Here is a 20958-nt window from a genome sequence, read left to right as displayed (position 1 = left end):
TGTTGTAAAGCAATTAAAACAGCATCAAAACACCAAGGAAGACAAGTTTATTCTCTGCTTGAATAAAGTAGTGAAGCATTTTCCTCCTGTGGCTGACAGGTACATCATAGATTGTATGGTATGTACTCTCTGGGTATAAAATCAGTTCCAAATAGAAATAACTTCTGACCTGTTTTTGTGCTCTTATCAAGGTTTATAAATGCTGTGTTCTTCCTGTTACCGAAACTTCATGGTGTGCTGAAAACTTCCTGTTTGGAAGTGGTGATGTGCCGTGCAGAAGAGATAACTGATCTCTATTTACAGTTAAAGAGCAAAGATTTTATGCAGGTCATGAATCGCAGGTAAGCTGGCATAAAGTCAGTGCAAGCTGATCTGAACGGCCACAGCAAAATCTTTACACCAGCATCTTTTTCTAGTAACCAGCTGCAAGTTTTAAATTCCTTACATATTTACAGCTGCATATTGGGCTTCCTTGAGGGCATGGCTCTCCTCCTTGAGCAAATGTAAGCCTGTCAAATATTTTACATCTTCTGTTTAAGTTTAAGTTTAGACTTCGTTTAGTCCTTATTAGCATTATAGTGGAATCTCAACTGACTTGATCCTACCTGGGTTTTTGGTTGTAGCTGTGTTGGTCTAAGGACATAGGCAGTCAGGGTTCTTTGGGTAGGTGTGATATCTTTTATTAGACCAACTGAGTAGTTGGAAAAAAGTTTTTTGCAAGCTTTTGGGCACAATCACCCTTCTTCAGGCATAGGAACTGACTTTTTGACTGCATTGGGACTGGGAATTTAAGTTTAAACACAACTATTAACTTAAAGTAGTTTTATGGAACCAGAAATAATAGTGCTGAAAATACATGAACTTAAGTTTGTGTTTGGTTGTGAACAGAATATGAAAACAATGCAGTTGTGTGTTGTCCCCTTTAGAGATGATGAGAGGCAGAGAGTGTGTTTGGACATAATATACAAGATGCTTTCTAAGCTAAAACCACTGGAACTAAGAGAACTTCTGCCTGGAGTAACAGGGTTTATCTCTCACCCTTCTCCAGTCTGTCGAGAGCGCATGTATGACATCATGATGTGGATTTATGATAACTACAGGTATGGATTCAGTTACAAGTATGCTTTTTCAGCCACTTTAAGAGCAGTTTATATAAAAGTGTTCTGACTAGCCTTAATCTGCTCATATAATGGGGAGGAAAGGCATGGGTACAGCGCAGGAAGCAGAAAATTCTTTGACCTTAGAAAAATCTTGCAGAAGTGTCTGCTTCTGTTACCCCACTTATAAAATGCTGGTGTTTTAATTATGACGGTCATCAATGTAAGGAATGAATTAATGGTCTTAAAACACTTTCATAATAAGTACCAAATTTCATTTTCTCGTACAAAATTGTTAGCTTTTTAGAATATGGTTGTATTTTCTTCTTTTCTTTCTGAAAATAATACTCTAAAACAAATATTCTCAACCTCCCGTTGTTGCTGTGTACAGCCTGTGCTGGCAAAACATTTAATTAGGAATTGAGGATGCACAGGGTCTAGCAGATTTAGGTACATGGAGTCTGTTGTCTCCTCTCAAAATTCTGGTAGTAACTTTTTGCCAAATTGTACCCTGGCTTGGTTTGTTTCCACCTCTCCTTTAAAAGTAGACTATATTTGATCATATCTATATCACAACTCTCCTTCACTGCCCTTTAGGAACACATATCTACTGTGCGAAGCTTCAGACACTGGTTTGATTCAGTGGAAATGTGGTCCGATTTGGTGGCCAAATCTCCAAATCCAAATCGAATCAGGAGACCCTTGAATCGCTCCGAATAGAATTGGAACCCTCTGAATTGATTCGGAAAGATTTGATGTTTTGGACATAAGCACAGCTTTAAATATGTTTCTACATACCTCAGGGTCCAGATTGCAGCATTCACGAGCTATGGTGGGGCAGATGGAATGTCCCACAGGAGGGTCCCCAATGCACTCAGCAGCAGACCCGGAAGTGGACCAGAAGCACTTCTGGGTCCTCCCCTGGCTCGGCAACTGGTGCTTCCTGGGAACCAGGGAAGCGCGGGGGGGACCCCCAGTGCACTTGGCGGTGGACCTGGAAGCAGGCCGGAAGTAGTTCAAGTCCACTTCTGGGCTCACTGCCAAGCACTTGGGGGGAGGGGGTGGTGCTCCCATGGGATGTTCCATCCACCCCAGAATCTCAGTGTTCATGAGTCGTGCTTGGTGTGTAGAAAAAACATTTAAAGCTGTGTCTTTAGTCGAATTGCTGATTCTCTGAATCGGCATCAAATCTTCAGATTCGGATTCAGCTTAATCTAATCGGGACAGTGACCCAAATCAACTAATCAAATTGTTATCCCCCATTAGGGCAGAATCCAAATAGAATATGGCCTGTTCCGCACACTCCTAATATCTACTGGTCACTTATTAAGCTTTGGTGTTGTGTGGTTATCTTCACTGCCAAAAAGAGTGGTATGTTTATAGCAAGATAGCTAATGTGGTTCTGAATTCATTGCAAAACCCAAGTGAAGTGAAAATGCATGCACTTTTTCCTGCAATATAGGCAACTTCCTTTGCTACCCTGAGCTTTTCCTTTGCTGACTTCCTTTTGCTATACCGTCCATCCAGATCTGGCCTTACCTTACCAAATGGCAGAAAAAATGCCCTCTCCCCATGTGGAAGCAAATTAATTCATATTGATTATCTTTTCTCTGAAGAAACCTTTTTTTGCCATCAAGGCACCTTATATGAACCATCTGCACTGCCTTCAGGCCAAGATGAGACATGTCAGGGAATAGTGCTTTCTTTGCTTCAATGGATTCTTTTTTGCAGCTTATTTCAGACTAGTGTTAAAACAGACATTTTTGGTTTTACAATAGGAATTCAGAAAGTCAAGCGGATGAGGATTCTCAGGAAGTGTTTAAAGTGGCAAAAGAAATGCTGATACAGGGCCTAACTGATGAGATCTCTGAATTACAGTAAGTCAAAATAATGTGCGGAATCATCTAAAATGACACTGTCCTGGATTCCTTTGTTTTTAATTTGGTTTTTATTTTGAATACCAAGATCTTTTTTTTTTTTTCCTTAACAGGTTTCTGAACCATGTAGAGGGTGTATTAAACTGTAATAATGGAATATTACTTAAGAGTTTTGTTTGTTTGTTTGTTTATTTGTTTCTCAAGGGGTTATTTGGTTTCTTCTTAAGTTCTCTTTTTATTGTATATTGAAATAGATAAAACTGTCATCCAAGGTTTTGAGTTATATTTCACAAAGAGAATAAGATGCTATTCTCACTACTCCCCCCGTTTTGTTGGTTTAATGCCACTTGTAATGTCAACTTTGACAGGTACAGGCAAAACACAATCTATATCTTTTTGAAAGTGTGCATGTAGCTGAAATAGTCAACTTCAAAAACTGAAGAGTTTAGTCCAAAGGCTGTTTTACCACAGGTACAGCTAAATTAATTTGGCTGTTTCAGTTAGTTTAGTTTTAGTTTATATTATATTTAGTATTACAGGGAGTGTCTACACATGTACCTTATGGCAGAGTAGACTAATTTACTACACAGTAAAGCATCTACACACACACACGGCATTTGGGCCGGTGTAGACTAATTTTACAGCACCACCGGACAGTCGCATCAGACACAGGTACCTATCCAGCGGCGGAGTAAATTGCTGTACTTAAACGCACATGTAGACAGTGGCATTGGGATCAGTTTACTCCAGCTCAGATTGCATTGGAGTTTATGCAGTTGCATTACTTGCATGTGTAGACACTCCCATAGGGTGTGTGAGTCAGCACAAAATGCATTGATACATAAACATGAATAGGTCCAGAGCCGTAGGCAGTTCCTTTATTAACTTCTCTAGTGAAGCAGAGGACAGTGAAAATGATGTTAAATACCTGTGTGCCCACTGTTTCATTTGGAAGAAAACTATTTCAAGACCATAAGTAAAACTGAAGTATAAAATAAATATGTATCAAGTATAAAAACATGAATTGTTGTAATCTAAGGTTGTAAATACTTTTTAAATGAAGTGTACATTGAAAAGACAGTTGGAGAGGGGTTAGTAAAATGAGATGGTTAACTTAAGCCGATATGAGGTTGTGGCAGCTAAAGGGTTAGTTGGACATTGTATATTTAATCCTTATACGTCAATATTTGCTACTTAACAGGTTAAAATAAATGGACCCTTTTTGAGTTGAGCATTATGTAAATCCATAATATCCTTTTTTGCAGATGTTCAAAAATGTTTTTTTTTACTTGCCTTCACAGATTAGTTGTTAGGAATTTTTGGAGTGATGAAATTAGGTTACCTACAAGTACTCTTGATCGTATGTTGGCTTTGCTAAATTCTTTATATTCTACCAAGACTGAAACCCAGTACCTGAGCTTAGCCACAAATTTTCTGCTTGAAATGACCAGCAAGAGTCCAGATTATTCCAGAAAAATATTTGAGCATCCACTTTCTGAATGTAGATTTCAGGTAAATATATGAACTATCTGTTATAAAACTGTGCAGTGTTAAAGTAGCTACCTTTTTGACAAGAGTTAAATGAAGCTAAAGCGGTGATAGAGATGCAAGTTCTCAGAGGTATCATCTGTGACAGCCACGGGCTATTCATGTTCTTAGAAGATTGGTATTTATATTGAAAGAGTAACTTCATATCTGTATTACAAACTTTTTTTTTTTCTAAAGAAGCAGCCTCTGTATTTCATTATACCTGAAGTAATTACAATTGCTGGAGATCCATTTTGTAGGCTAGAACTGGCTTGTGTTAAATTTAAAGAAAGTGGGGAAACGCCATGACTTGGAAAAACAAGACAAAGAAGTGAATAGGAAGATGCATGTTTTTATCCCTCTGTCAAAGGACTAATTTGTATTTGAGGCAATAGCATTCCATATTGCTATTATTTGTCATTTTATGTTAAAGAAGCTGCATCTCTGTTGTGCCTGGTTTCAGATTTTAAAATTCTGTTTTTGTGTGTATTAACTTTTCTTTCTCAGTGAAGAAGAGAACTTTGATTTGACTTGTTCTCATCAATATCTTACTATTTCTTTTACATGGGTAGGACTTCATAATTGATTCCAACTGGCGTTATCGAAGTACTGTTCTCACCCCAATGTTTGTGGAGACTCAGGCTTCCCAGAGTGCCAGCAGGAAGAGGTCACAGGAAGGGTCCCTTTCAACTCCCGGATCACTAGGTGCTCAAGTGAGAGCTACTCAGCAGCAATATGAATTTACACCTACGCAGAACTTGAGTAAGTACACATCAGCAGGCTCTGGGACTCTCTTGTTCAACAAACAAACAGTTCTGTTCTTCTTCCTCTTGTGTGTAGTTTTTCTTTAAAGCAAGAGGTGATTAAAATAATATTTTATTTTTTTAAATTCTAGCACTCTTTAATCAGTTGTAAAATTAAAATTTGCTACCAATTTCTTCTTTAAAAATAAAAAGCCAAACACATTAATTTTCCTTTTGGTTGACTATTTTTCCCCCTAATATGCTTCTCAATTTAAAACGTGAACTTCCCAACTTCGCATTTAATTCCTATTCTGTCTATTTAGATACAAATGCAGCATGTTTCCTAGTAATTGGTGTGAATATGGGACCTATGTTTTTTTGTAAAGAAGGGTGACTCTTCCTTTCATTGCTCTTTTAATTTATATAATAAGCTAAACGTGGTGGGTTTTTTGCTTTTTATAGGTGGTAGAAAATCTTTTAATTGGCTAACTGGAAGCAGCATTGACACTTTGACAGAATATACAGTTCCCTCATCCTCTGAATCCTTATCTTCATCCATGCTGTTTGTTAACAAGCGAAGCGAAAAGTCACAAAGAGGAACCTTGAAACCAGTGGGGCCCAATTTTGGGAAGCAAAAATTGGGCTTGCCTGGAGATGAGGTTGACAGCACTACTAAAGGTATCAGTGTCATTGTCAATAAGATGTTTTATTTTGTGTTTAACTTGCTTATACCACTGAGTTGGCTGGCAGGACATCACCCTTGGGACATTCTAATGAAAACAACCTCAGATTTGCTGCTCAGTATATCTGTGTTCAGACTATAGGGAAATAGTAGATTAGTGGAGTTATTTGGGTGTCTGCAAAATGCCAAGCTAAAATGGTAGTCTGATCAACAAAATTTTCATGTCTGCTACCAGTGTTTGTTTCCTGATAATCAGGAGCTGTTAGGAAATTCCTGATTCTTTGTGTTTCAGATTTGACTGGCTCTCCCTGTGAAGACACACAAGGTTTACACTTGTAAACCTTTGTAAAAGTTTTTCATTTTCAAACAATTTCAGCAGTTTTTTAGATCCAAAGTTAACATGGTAGATACAGGCTGCCAGGAGTGAAAGGGGAAAGAAGAGGTGGGAGCAGGGTAGGAGCAGAGCTGCGAGCAAGGAGGGCACAGAAAAATAGGTGGGCTCTGCACTGTCCCTGCTGACCTGCTCTGCAGAAAACGTCTCTAGCTGACTAGGGCTGGGCAGAAGCAGTCCTGTACCACCTGGAAGGAGGGACTGGGTGCTGGACAGATCCCATGCTGCTCAGCTGGCGGGGCTGGGTACAGGACACGATACCCTGTTTCCTGGCTGGAGGGACTGAGTACAAGACACAACTGTAGCAGCAGCTAAGATCTTTTCCTTCCCAGGAAAGGTAAGACTGACCACCCTCCTTTTTCTTTTCCTGCTCTCCAGTGCTCAGCACTCCTTCCCCCCCGCCCCATAGGGCACAGACAGGTCCCTATTTTGTCTGGGGTGCAAAACTTGTTAGTTCCTGGTACCCCCAGAAGCAGAGCAGGGCACCCCTCATGCAGTTCTATGTGCCCCAGTGACTCCCCAGACTGAACCCTCCATCCTGAGTGCCACTAGTTATACCCACACCTATGGTTCCAGTATCACTGCCCCACAAGGAGTCCTGATACCAGGATGCTGTGGGTTGGCACTGACCTAACTGCCTTCCAGGATGCTTCATCCTGCTGCCCATGGAATTGTCCAGACCCTGAGGGTGCAACATGGACAACCAATTTGCTGAAGGGTCTGCCCAGTGAGGAGGAATCAGGCTGTTTCAGGAGATCCTAGTGAGACCTTACAGGCAGGCTTTGGCATGCAATTGCCCAAGGGTGCATGGACTCTGGCATCTGCAAGGCATCATGAGTGGCACATACAGAGTTTTCCTCCATTCCCAGGTCCTCCAGCATACTTGGGAAGTGTGGGCCCTAAAGCTGTCATTCTGGCAACCCACACAGAAAGTATCTTTTTACATGCCTGAACTAAGGCTGGCACAGGGTAAAGACATCTCACCTGTTACAGTTGTGGTCACAAAATAATAAAGGTGTTGCAGCTGATGGGGAACCCTTTCTCTCTCCCCCCCCCCGCCAAAGTTCCCATGCACAACTAGTGCACAGCAGTAATTTTCCACACTTTATTACAAGAAATCCTCTTACTTTGTTTTTCTTTTTAATTCTAAGCCCAGACCATGCCAAGTAATACAACGGGTGACCAACCTGCAGTGTGTGCCACAGAGCCACTGTTTGGGGCATGCAAACCCTGGCTGTTCTGTAAAGGGGGTGCTGGTACGGAGGTGGGGTGGGGCTCAAGCCTCTGGCTGCTTGGAGTGGAGAGTTGGCAGGACACTTTTGTGAAAAGTGTGGTCACCACCAAGAACCAAGCCAAGACTTCCTTGGCCATGTAATTGCTACCAAATTAAGGGCTTTGGATCATCACTTACCGTATAGAATGGCAGTGTTTGCAGAAGACAGGAAGGATTAACCTTGTTCTTACTGGTGACATCACCTCTTGCAGCAGCATGCTGCCATTGTCCTGCTCCACAGGGCTGGAGACTTGAGCCTCTTGCTGCCATCCTGGCACCCCAAGATGCAGACTCTCAGGTATGCCACTGGAGGGGAGATGGAGATATCAGTGGCACTTTGGGAGAGTGGGGGTTTAACTTACGCCATGCTTGTCAAAGAAGTTGGCCATAACTGTGTTAGGCTGTTCAAAAACAGCCTGCAGTTACTGCACGCTGCTTTGCCTAAGATTTGAAAATGGGTATCCAAAATTAAGGCAGTTTGGAAACTGGATAGCTAGATGGATGGATACGTCTTCATCAAAACAGGTGAACTGGTGTAAAAATACATTCTTGCTCTGTGCACTAGATATAAATGAACGGGCAGAAATCCTAAGGCTGCGGAGGCGTTTCTTGAAGGACCAAGAGAAACTCAGCGTGATTTATGCAAGGAAAGGTGTAGCTGAACAGAAACGAGAAAAGGTTTGTTTACCTAATTTGGTGTTCAGACTGAAAGGGTTCCTTGGATGCTTCTGGTGTCTAGGCAAAGTTGATGCTTTATTTCTAAAAGCATCATACCTTTAGCAAGCTATTTATGTGGTGAATGGGTGTCTCTGGAGTTTCTCTTGCAGTTTGCAGGGATGTTATGTGTATTCCAAGCAGCTGTGTTTGTATGTAGGTAAAAGTACAGGGTAAGGGAGAACTAGAGTTTCTATTTTAATTCCCTGCAAGCATGTACGTATTGTACTATGGGGTTTTATTTATTTATTTATTTTCAATGTATCCCAGTCCCCGGGAGTGCTGACATATGTGAAAAATGGAAGAGTTTTTCTTAACTCTGAATTTCAGTTGTTATGGCTTGCTGTCAAAATCTGTTACTTAAACATTTCTTGAATGATGAGGCATATTTCTGGGGTATTGGTTGTAGCTGTGTTGATCCTAAGGACATAGACAAACAAGGTTCTTTGGGTAAATCTGATATCTTTTATTAGACCATCTGAAATAATATTAGTTGGTCCAATAAACTAGTCATTTAACACCTAAATTTAAGAAATATGCCTCCTTGGGTAAATGTGGTATCTTTTAGCTAATATTATTTTAGTTAGTTTAATAAAAGATACCAGATTTACCCAAGGAGGTGTATTTCTTAAATTTAGATGTTAAATGACCAACACCTAAATCTCAATAGGAATCTAAGTAAGACGAGCCTGATAATTAGAGGTGACGATGACCAACATTTCCTATTACTTACACTGAGAGCTGAGAAGCTATTTGCTTTGGCAAATCAAGGCACTTTCACTTACTGTAAATCCATATTTAGGAAATTGTTTGATTTTAGGTACTCATGCTGGAAATTGAGAATCTCAGATTAAGTTCATCCTCTGTCATTATAGTATAGAGAAGACAGTATGTGACATGACTAATAGAGTAAGCCTTAAATGTCACATAGTGTATTTTAGCCTACGTGAAGATGATACTGTATTTCCTTTACAGATAACCATTTTTCTGTTCTTGGTAAAATGATCAGTGGTGCTTAACATTTCTCATATTTTTGAGGACTGTAAAGTTTAAAGAGAATTGTATTAATAAAAATATTATTTTATTTATATTATATATTATAATTTTATATACTAAAACAATAAATAATATATAATAATTTTTAATATATTTATTATTTTATATTGTGTGTTATATATTATTTTTTATATTATATTTTATATTATATTGTTACTGGGAAGTAGGTAGAGCTGGACAAGAGGATGTGCACAAAGAGCAGTGGCTCCCACGTCTGAAGGTACATCAGGAGGTACTGGGTGCTGGCCAAGAAAAAACTGACTATGCTGGAGTTTCGGCAGTGGCCTGGTTATACCCCCATAGTATCTCTGGGAATTTTTAGGCTGTCTATTTAAGGAGCAGGCTGAAAAAGTAGAAAGAGAGAGAGAGATGGAAAAATAAGGATTTTAGATTTTTCCCCCCATCGGTGTGCGTTCTTATTAAAGAAAAACAGAGTCAGGATCCAGTTCCAGTTGATTCAGACAGCAGGAGTCATGATTAAAGAAGGAACTGACTCTCAAGTCCTTCAACAGCAAACAAGCAAACAACAAAAAACCTGCTAATTCCTTCAGACCTCACCAATATTTTCAGATACGGTAAAGGGGTGAGAGGGAGACAGGTAAGGGCTAATTTAAAGGTAAACGTCGTGTAGTTTAATTTAAACAGATTTGGTTAGGGAAAAACTGTATATACATTCCTGTATAAGTTTAAGATTAGTTCCAGTCAATTAAGAATTCAGATAAGCTGAAACAAGACATTCTTAAACTCAAGACAGATGGATTTGTGCTTGTTTAGCTGTCAGTTGAAATACGGATTTGTGATTGACCATTTCTTTGTGTAAACAAGTTAGATACGTTATTGGTACTATGTAAATGACTGAGGTGGCTTTGGGAAGAGATGTGTGTGTTTTCTAAAATCTGAATTATTAAATGCTTTTGAGATTACTTGAAGGGTGCATTAATTTCTTCTCATTTTTGTATCTCCACTGATGGTTAAAAATGTCAAGGGGGGCATTATATGATCTCCCCCCACTGTACATAACCAATACTGCTTTTTTTTACTGGCAACTGTTGCAGGAGATTAAAAGTGAGCTGACAATGAAACGTGATGCCCAGGTCACTTTGTACAGAAGTTACCGACAAGGAGACCTTCCTGACATCCAGATTGAATACAGCAGCCTCATCACTCCATTGCAGGGTGTAGCCCAGGTCTGTCATTTGTTCAGAGATTGTTAATTGAGTATTTTGGCACTTCTTTGTAAAACAAAGTGTGGGGTGGGAAAATGGACACTGGGAGGCACTAGGATTTTTGCATGTTGAAGGCTTCCTATTCTGTCTCCAGGCAGAATCATATGTCTTTAGAAGCATGTCTTCCCCTTGAGAAATTCCCTAGGAAATTGGGTAGTATATGGGGAAGAGACCTTTACCTTCTCTAGTTCTTAATGTGATGTTGCTGGGAAGAAGGTAGTGCTAGCTTCTCTATGTAGACATTGTGATACATATTGAGAGGTAGCTTAACCCACTTTCAAAGAATGTCCATATAGTTAACCACAGAGTAGCTGTTGCCTTGTAAATGTATACCCTCACTCATTCTGCAGTAACCTCCCAATGTAGACAAGCCCTTAGTCACTTATACCATTTGTCTTATTGGTTATCTTATAATTTACAGAGAGATCCAACACTAGCCAAGCAGCTCTTCAGCAGTTTATTTAGTGGAATTCTAAAAGAAATGGAACATTCTAAAAGTCCTTCTGAAAAAAACCACATTGTCCAGAAGCTGCTGCAGAACTTCAATGACTTCCTGAGTATAAGTGTGTCTTACTTCCCACCATTCATATCCTGCATCCAGGTAAAACTTCCTGTATAGTTTGAGAGCACCATTATTTGTTGTTTGTCTTAACCTGAACGCATGATGAACCCTAGTGTGTTAAGTAAGAAGACAGGGCAGAGTGGCACCTTTAGAGACTAACTCATTCAGAAAGATGTAAGCCTTCGTAGGTGACAGACTGCTTCATCAATGCTACATACATATATTTCCATTATCTATATGAAGCATCTGATGAAGTAGGTTGTCTCCTATAAAAGTTTATGCCTTTTTTAATGGTACAATCTCTATGGTGCCACATGTGCCCTGCAGGGATGAGGGGGTGGGGGTTACATACTTTGGGAATAATGGTAATTTCATTCCTTTCTGTGAAAAAGATAACATGATATGACTTTATAGTATGTGAGCTGGGCACATCTGTGCTCTTTTGTCATGGTAAATGTAAACTAGCATTCTTCCATTGAGAGGCAAATTGCCACGGGGTGCGTATGGGCCGTGGTTATGGAGTAGCTGATATAAATTCTCGCTGTGCCTTACTTTCAGTTTTAAAACATTCTGAGTAGTTGACAATGTGGACATTTAAAACTACCATTGTTGAACATTTGAGAGGCAGCTTTGAGTTAAACACCTCAGGGAAAACTGTTTCAGGTTCTCTGCCATCTCAGGCACACCTTTCTTTATGCATGGATGACACTTTAAAGTTTCTCTTTGCAACAATCACAACTACAGTCTTGTTTTTAAAACAGTGGCAAAAAGATCAATGGAGAGGGCAGTCTGGCCACTGCAGCCATTCCTTCTCACTTTGGAAAACGTTGTGTGAAGACGTATCTTCTGTTCTGAGGCTATCAATGGTTATCAGCTTATGTTTCTTTCCAGCACCTGTTGTTTATTGTTTAGGAAGTCTTTAGATTAGTCCTTTATGGTAGTTGCTATAGTGTACTTTCACTAGCAAGAGAGACAAATCCTGACTGGAGAGCAGGTGCATGCCCAGTACAGCTGTATCCGCTGCCATTTACCCTAAGTTTGAAAATTATTATCACCATCTATGCAAATCTTAGCTGCTTTTGAGATCTCTTCTAGTTTCAGCTGATTTTAATTGGTTAACTTGATTGCTAATTTAGAAACCTCTGTGAAGTCATTGCAAAAACATTTCCACTTACACCATCTAGTCCAGCTTCTTTTCTCTTGTAGAATTTTAAATAACCTAATCTGTGTCAATAGGTGTCATCTTTGCTACAGTGAAACATTGCTGTTCCCTAATTTGAGAGTGCCTCATATCAAGCCAGTTTTCTAAACTGCACTTCCCAGTACTAATGCTTATACATCTGAACTTGCAGATTCTTGTTTACTTTCCTCTGTGCAGCTGCATTTAAAGCCAAATACTTTGGGGATTACTCTGGGCTGTCCTAGTGCTTTCCTAGCCAGTATCTCACAATAGCCATCTATTTATCATGTATTCCCTATTGGCTTTTTATAATTGTTTGTTGGTTCTCTAGCTGGGTACTTTATTATTTGTATTAAACGGTGCTGTCTGCCTCTGAATGCTTCTTGATATCATTTTTGTCAATTTAGATTTATTTTGGTTGCAGGCAGTATGAAATTACAGATAATTAGAGGGGAATAAATGTACAATGAAGACTCATACAAACTAAACAGATTTTGTTCCTGCTGCTGTCCTTTAAACTTAATAGAAAGGTAGATGACTGGTGGATCAGAGGCAGGTTTTACCAGGAAGCTCTGACAAGTCTTAGTTGTACCATCTCTCTTTCTGCACTTGGGCCCTTCTGCTGACACGTGAGAAATCACCACTTACTATTCCACTGCAGCTAATTGAGCTTGTAGGGTGTAGGATAGCTTGTAGGTCAATGACAGTGATGGGTGCCAGACAAGAGGTTGCCCTTCCTTCAGTCTTTTCCAAACCTGGTAAATTATACCCTTTCTATGGTACTATAGACTTGCCTTTCATTATTAGACCATATGTCCTTGTGTCATCATCATGCTGCTTATCACACTTTGCCCAAGGTCAGGTCAGTCTGCTCCCCTGCAAGCATCAGATGAGCAAAAAAAAGTCCCAAAACCACCTTGTACATTTTGAGCTCCATACAGCGTCCCAGATGGGATAACATTCATGACCCCCTTGCCAAATAGAGCATTCATCATGGACGCATCTAGAATTGAGTGAGGCTCTGTAGAGTATGGGACCGATTTATAATGTTTTCTGTGATCATTATGCAAGCCTCAATTTCCCCATCTTCTTGTATGCTTATATTCACCTGTATCTGAGTGGGTTAACTTTCATTAGCCCAAGGCCAAGGAAAGAGGGTCTTGTGTATGTTACAAACTTTGCAGTCAGAGTTGTCAGCCAGTAATGTGAAAAGATTACATCCTATAGTAGATATGGCTCTGCCAGCAAAATCCACAAAGATGACACTGCTCTGCTGGCCCAAGGTAGATTCTGTCATTCTGGGGAGCTGATGTAACTGGTAGCAGGGTTGCAGAGTGGACATCCTACTGGAAGGGCTATGGCAACCCCAGGTGGCTCTAGCCACACTAGCGCTTCTGCCATAGCTTAGGTGTCAGGAGTCCCCATAACATAAACTTGGATAAATGGTGTCTGGCTTGAACTGAAGTGGGTGTTCACGTAAAGAAGGAACACATTAGCAAGGGCAATGGAAACCCCAGTGACTGAAATTTATACGTTTTTAATAACTGGGATGAAAATAAGGGACAAAAGAGTCTCGGTAAAGGGCATCAAGGGGCATGGACAGAGTGACCCCTTGGATTCTAAAGGAACATGGCTAGGCAGAATGGCTTTTTTTGCTGTGCTGGACTGTTCATTTGGCCCAGCTGTTCTGATTTGGGCACTCTTGTACTCTAGTTAAACAGTAAATGCCAGCTTGTTTTGGGAAGGCTGCCTGCCTTGCTGCAGGCTACTCTTGGTTACATTACTTTCCCTACGATAGTTAAGTCTCATCAGGAGCTGAACCAGTTTAATCTCATTGGTGGTATCACGGAGGTAGAGAGGGCTGCTTTGATCTAAAGGTCCAGTCCCAGAGTTGAAGGATCTGTGGGGTGATTCATTGTTTATAAATAAGCACTGAGAATGACCAAAAGCTGGGGGCCACAGCAAGAACCTTGGTACAATGCATCCAGCTCGCTTAGATTAACTGCAGGCTAAAGGTACCTGGACTCTGGAGGACACAAAACTGTGTTTTGGATTTAGAGCCATCATATTAGTATGCATCTTTGTAGTAAGGAAATAAGGGAGAGTACATTAGTTGATTATTAGGCAAGAGATCTTTTTTCCTCTCCCTAAGCTCAAGAAAAGTCAAACTTGGCTGCATTGAAAACAGCCTGCTCAGGTTCACCTAGTGTTAGACACCCAGGGTAATTGCTAAACCAGATTCAGTTAAAAAGCTGCTCTCATCGCTTCAGATGATATAACATGTTATCTTGTCATCATCTTGAAGGAGACTTGCTTCTTAGTCCCCTTTCGTGGGATCCATACTGACTATTATCTCAAGAAGAAAGAACTGCTACTTACCCTACCATAACTGTAGTTTTCATGATGTTGTAGTCGGTGTGGATACTGTAACCATTCTCCAGCCTGGCTTTCAGGGTCCCCAGATAACAAGGATTTTGCACTGAGAGAGAATTTATAGAGGGTATAGTCACCTCAGTCTCCGTACCGTGGCACAGGAACAAGTGGAAGCAGAAAGAAGATATAAAGCCCTGACATATTGCTGTTCAAAACATTTTCAGTTTATGCAATCTGCACTGACTGTAGTATCTCAAAGAACCCTCTTTTTCACTTCTTCTCTGTGCAGGACAAATGTAAATTATTCTGAGCTGGATTCTATAGCGAGTCCATCTGAAATCATATTCTGTAATCTGTCAGTAGCTGCCAGAAAGATGCACAGAAATATAACAACTCTTGGTTGTGTTCACGAATAGTCTTTTGTCACTGTTTCCAGTAGGTTATTGTGCTAACACATCTTCTTTAGCACTATCAGGTGTTTTGCTATTTGTACCATCGCTCTCAAATCCCACTGCTATTTCTTGTGAAAAACACATGTTGCCACTATTACTTTTGCAGCTTATTTTTTTGTTCCGGTTTTTGGGTTAGGCATCACATTTTTCTTTCTGAAATCTTAAGCCAAAAAATGCTCACCAGACTAGTCTGCCATCTTTTTTTGTTTTAAGAACACATCTGTATTTCATAACTAAATATCATAATAACTTCGAAGCAAATGAGGATGTTTAGACCTGAGAATTGGGCTTTATACTCTAGTGGATTGATCTTCAACGGGCCAAAAATCCAACAAAGCTATTGTTCTGGCCTTAAAACTAGGCAGAGCTAGACAAGCACTGATAAATGTGTTTATCAGTAAACTCTGATATTGTAACTCTAGGCATACGACTTGTGTTCCTGTGACCCATGTCTTATTGGTTAATGCAGCCCTTGGCTGGATTAACAATTTAATAGATTGAAAAAACTTCTGCTACTTTTCAGAGAGTGAGCTGGCACTAAAAGGAAGGAAAGATCTGCAAATGAGCAAAAACTATTTTAACCTTGGCATTGTCTCTGGGTATCAGTTGGTCTGTCCAGTTTTTTCACTCCACTTCTGTTTTTCCCACATTACTAATCATTACAGTAGTAGGGCAGGCATAGCAGCTGCAATATGCACATGTAGTGGTAACCAGCTTCTGGTGTTACAGTATTTTAAACAAGTGGATTGGTTGTTCTTGTCAGCCAAGGTGTTGCTGATTTAAGTTAAACTGCTCCCTTACTGATGCAAAAGCTAATGTCAGAGCATTCACATTAGGAAAAAAAACCAAATTTCTCCTTTTGTCAAAGCCTGTTTCCAATAAACATATGCCTAATAACTGCCCTTGATTTTGTTTTACAGGAAATGAGTTACCAGCACAAAGAGCTCCTAGACATTGATTCAGCTAGTGTGAGCACCAGCTGCTTAGCCAGTTTACAGCAACCAGTGGGCATCTTGCTTCTAGAACAGGCTCTAATTCATCTTTCCGCTATAGAAGAACCACCAGCCAAAAGGATGTGTGGAAGAACAGAACTCTCTCCAGATGTGATCAGATGGATTGAACTTGCTAAGTAAGTCCTTCTTTGGACATAAATTAATAGGGTTGTTTTTTTCTAAACTAACCCAGGAAAGATTTTTACTTTATAATTTTTTTTTACTTTTCAGCCTAGGTATTAGTCATGTTTGCCATCTATTTATTAACTTTTAGATGGGACTGTTGGGTGATGTGGATAACCACAGATCTTGCCCGAGAACTGTTCCAATATATTCTCTGTTAAAGCTTTTACAAAGGTTTCCAATCGGGTATATCACCTGGTAGATTTTAAACTTAATGTGTGTAGTGCTGCTTAATAATTTCTTCCTCTGAAACATAGTTTAGATAATTTATGGGGTGGTCAAATCATTAAAAATTTGATCGCAATTAGTTGCATGATTAGTGCTAATTTAGCCTTTGCAATATATTCATGTTTTGTCTTTTAATTTTAAAAGGCTCTATCGATCTGTTGGAGATTATGATGTTCTTCGTGGTATTTTCAGTGGGAGGATTGGAACTAAAGAAATTACACAGAAAGCACTGTTAGCAGAGGCAAAAAGTGATTATGTTGAAGCGGTTAAACAATATGATGAGGTAAAACACCCACCTTTCCTGTAGATTTTTTTTTTCCAAGGCTCCTTTTTTAATACTTAGTTTAAAATGAAAATTTCTGTGGGACATTGTCCTGCTTAATGAACATTTTAGCAGTTCCCCATATGGTTCAAAGTCCTCAAAGGAGAATGAAGTCCAGTAGTAGTTCATAATAGATGGTGCTTATTAATAGACCAGATTTTCATGTTCCCTTCACTTATGAGTTTGCATACATAATCACCTGTTTGCACACATTGTAGAACTTTAAACTTAAAATCCCAACAAGAGTGGACATCAGTTGCAAAACATAAATTCTGTATGTGTTCACAACTAGTAATAGACACAAGCTGCATAAAGTGATTGATTTACACGGTTTATATGGGTAGAAATTGGGGAGGTGGCTTTAAGTGTCTTGGCCTTTTAGCTCTTTACAATTGCAGGGTGATTGAAGATGGCATCTGAAGTAAATTATATCTAAAGGAGTAAGTGGCTTATGTCTTGAAGTTGTTTTTTTTGAAAAAATGTATTTCTTATTTTTTGGGGCCTGTTTGGTGAGTTGAAGGTTTGCTTTCAGCTGTAATCCTTGGGTAAAGAAATAGATATTATCATGCAACAATGGAAAATCACTCTAAACTCTGCTGAAGGGGTTCAGTTGGATTCTGTACGGAAGTAACACTCCAGCCCCTACTTGCATTCTTCCCATCTGGCATTCCTTTTCTAGGCTCTCTCCAAACAAGACTGGTCCGATGGTGAACCAAGTGAAGCAGAGAGAGATTTCTGGGAACTTGCATCTCTTGAATGCTATGACCATCTGACAGAGTGGAAATCACTGGAATACTGTTCCACTTTAAATATTGATAGCAAACAACCTCCAGACCTAAACAAAACATGGAGTGATCCATTTTTTCAGGTTTGTAGAAATCTCTTAAATTTAGATGAGAGATCTTTTTGATTTAATTAATACAGAATCTATCAATGTTGTGGTTAAGGATAGAAGTAAAAATGAACAAATGTTACAAATATACTTTCCATAATTTAAGTGGACTTTCTTTTTAAAACAGTGACTGATTCGTGCATAGAATTCTACAGGTGGGGTTTTGTTTTGTTTTTTGGTATTCTCTTGACTTATGTAATTTGTCCATCATTTCCATAGCTGAATATATGGATCCAACCTTGTCTCCTTAACCTTTTTGCTGTCTTTATATTGCTGTCACCTTGTTTCAGTCTTTCACATTTGGAGAGTTACTGAAAAGCATTACATTGAAAATGACGAGACTTGCTAAGCATCAGTTAGTGTGTAATTGTATGAGTTTACTAGAAAAGGTTGCTTTGGCTTTTGTTGGATGATGGGAGTCAGTCGGGGGCAAGGAGGTTAAATACTTAAAAATTGAATTCCATTTATTAAAAATAAGTTTTGTCATTGTCAAATGTTGAACATTCTGAGGCTTGTAATATATTAACTAGCCCTGCTATGTGGAAAGTAAAACTCATCAGAATCCAGATCTGATTGTCTACCATAAGCAACAGGCTTGTAATAAAAATGATTTTCCTTCCTGAGGAGTAAAGTGTATTTTTTTTCCCTCTGTAGGAAACGTATCTGCCATATATAATACGTAGTAAGCTGAAGTTACTGCTTCATGGGGGCAGTGACCAGTCCCTGCTGACTTTCATTGATGAGGCTATGAAGATCGAACAAAGAAAAGCCCTCATAGAAATGCATTACAGCCAAGAACTGAGTCTTCTTTACATCCTGCAGGATGATTTTGACAGAGCCAGATATTACATCAGCAATGGCATGCAAGTCTTCATGCAGGTAACAAATTGCTGCTGTCTTTTGACTTAATTATCTCTAAGGAACTGTGGAAAACAAAGCTCTTGTTGCCCCCATTGGATTTTGCCTTGAAGATAGAAATACAACAAGAGTTGAATCTTGGTGCCACTGAAGTCCAGTTGGTTTCAGCAGGGCTGCCACAGATTGGGAATATTTTAATCCTTTTTTTTGGTGTATTTAGTCAGTATATTTTATGAATCTGTGCCTTTGCAAATCTTTATTTGGTGTCAATTAATAGCGATTGTTTCAGGTATCTTGTCTGAGGCTGGTATAAATCATCATAAATCTTGCAGATGGGATATTGATTTGAGAGCTATAAGTTGTTTACACATGTAGTCAGCCATATAATGGTTTTAATAGACCATCAGGCTAGGAGTATATACTGAACTGAAAAATTTATTTTGAACCAAATGACCCGTAAAAAGAAGAAACTGGCATACCTCTCGGGTACAGTATATAAAAGAATCGGTTAGATGTTCTACAGTGTTAAGAGTATTTTGTGTAAATGTGTTTTCTCCTCCCTAGAATTACTCAAGTATTGATGCTTTGTTACACCAAAGTCGACTAACCAAACTGCAGTCTGTCCAAGCTTTGACAGAAATACAGGACTTCATCAATTTTATGAGAAACCCAAGTATGTTTTTTTCCTGTATTGTACTCTTAGATTAAGTGTATATTATATACATAAAAAAATATAAATTTGTTGTAATATAATAAAAGATTCCCAGTGGTGAATCATAGTATTTACAGAACTGAATTGCATCCCAAGTTAAGGATAACAAAAAATTATTTTTCAGGTATATAGGGAGTAAAAGGAAGGCCCAGGGCAGTATAGGACCACTACTGAACAGCCAAAAGCAATTGGTGACAGACAGGGGGGACAAGGCTGAACTCATCAATGAGTTCTTTGCCTCAGTGTTCCTAAACAAGTGGCAAGGCAAGTCTCACAATGGGATCGTAGAGAGACAATAGCTGGGCGCCAGACTACCAAGTGTTGACCCTGAGATGGTGCAGAGACTTGGAAGAACTGGATGCCTTTAAGTCGGCAGGCCCGGCTGAGCTCCATCCGAAGCTTTTAAAGGCACTGGCTGATGTCATTGCATGGCCACTGGCAAGAATATTTGAGCGCTCATGGTGCATGGGCCAGGTCCTGAAGGACTGGAAAGGGCCAATGTGGTCCCTATTTTCAAGAAGGGGAGGAAGGAGGATCCAGGCAACTACAGATGAGTCAGTCTTACCTCCGTCCTTGGTAAAGTCTTTGAAAAGATTATTAAGGCTCATATATGTGAGAGCCCAGCAGGAGAAATTATGCTGAGGGGGAAACCAGCATGGGTTCGTATCAGGTAGATTATGCCTGACTAATCTAGTGTCTTTTTATGACCAAGTTACAAAGCACCTGGACCCAGGAGTAGGGGTAGATATCATTTACTTAGACTTTAGGAAGGCCTTTGATACGGTATCCCACCCCGTATTGTTGAACAAATTAAGAGGCTGTGACTTGGATGATTACACAGTCCGGTGGGTGGCAAATTGGCTAGAAACTCTTCAATGTCTTAATCACTGACTTGGACAAGGGAGCGAAGTGCACTCTGTCCAAATTTGTGGATGATAGAAAACTGTGGGGAGAAGTGGGCACACCGGAGGGCAGGGAACAATTACAGGCAGACCTGGACAGGTTGGACAAATGGGCAGAAAACAATAGAATATGATTTAACAAGGAGAAATGCAAAGTGCTGCACTCAGAGAAGAAAAATATCCAGCACATGTACTGCTTAGGAAATAACCTGCTCGGCAGCACAGAAGCAGAAAGCGATCTCGGAGTCCTAGTGGACTCCAAGATAAACATGAGTCGTCAGTGTGACAAAATCATCAGCGAAGCTAATGGCACTTTATCGTACATCAGTTAGATGCATGACAAACAGAACCAAGGAGGTGATACTTCCCCTCTATCGGACACTGGCCAGACCGCAGTTGGAATACAGCATCCAGTTGTGGGTATCACACTTCAAGAGGGATGTGGATAACCTGGAGAGGGTCCAGAGAAGAGCCGCTCCTATGGTTAAGGGCTTGCAGGCCAAGCCCTACGAAGAGAGACTAGGGCACCTGAACCTCTTCAGCCTCTGCAAGAGAAGGTTGAGAGGTGACCTTGTGGCTGCCTATAAATTCATCATGAGGCTCTACCCACCAAGGCGCCCCTGGGGGTTACCAGAAATAATGGCCATAAGCTAGCAGAGAGCAGATTTAGACTGGGCATTAGGAAGAACTTCACAGTTAGAGTGGCCAAAATCTGG

The 20958-nt window shown here is 39.9% G+C and overlaps 1 protein-coding gene across 1 annotated transcript in view; it reads left to right on the top strand.

The window, feature by feature from the left end:
- Positions 1-20958, top strand: part of PRKDC (protein kinase, DNA-activated, catalytic polypeptide) — a 131690-nt gene that overhangs the window by 66818 nt on the left and 43914 nt on the right. The window contains exons 53-67 of the mRNA XM_019542262.1: positions 1-99; positions 192-341; positions 927-1100; positions 2876-2974; positions 4276-4486; positions 5074-5263; positions 5707-5922; positions 8156-8268; positions 10416-10547; positions 11008-11187; positions 16074-16282; positions 16701-16839; positions 17558-17746; positions 18425-18649; positions 19193-19301. Coding sequence (XP_019397807.1) covers positions 1-99; positions 192-341; positions 927-1100; positions 2876-2974; positions 4276-4486; positions 5074-5263; positions 5707-5922; positions 8156-8268; positions 10416-10547; positions 11008-11187; positions 16074-16282; positions 16701-16839; positions 17558-17746; positions 18425-18649; positions 19193-19301 — 2435 coding nt within the window. The remainder of the gene's footprint in view (positions 100-191; positions 342-926; positions 1101-2875; positions 2975-4275; positions 4487-5073; positions 5264-5706; positions 5923-8155; positions 8269-10415; positions 10548-11007; positions 11188-16073; positions 16283-16700; positions 16840-17557; positions 17747-18424; positions 18650-19192; positions 19302-20958) is intronic.

Source organism: Crocodylus porosus, unplaced genomic scaffold (genome assembly GCF_001723895.1).
Source record: "Crocodylus porosus isolate Cpor-Errol unplaced genomic scaffold, CroPor_comp1, whole genome shotgun sequence".
Lineage (NCBI taxonomy): Eukaryota > Metazoa > Chordata > Crocodylia > Crocodylidae > Crocodylus > Crocodylus porosus.
The sequence above is the reverse complement of the archived record's forward strand: the minus strand, read 5'-3'. Positions and strand labels throughout refer to the sequence as shown.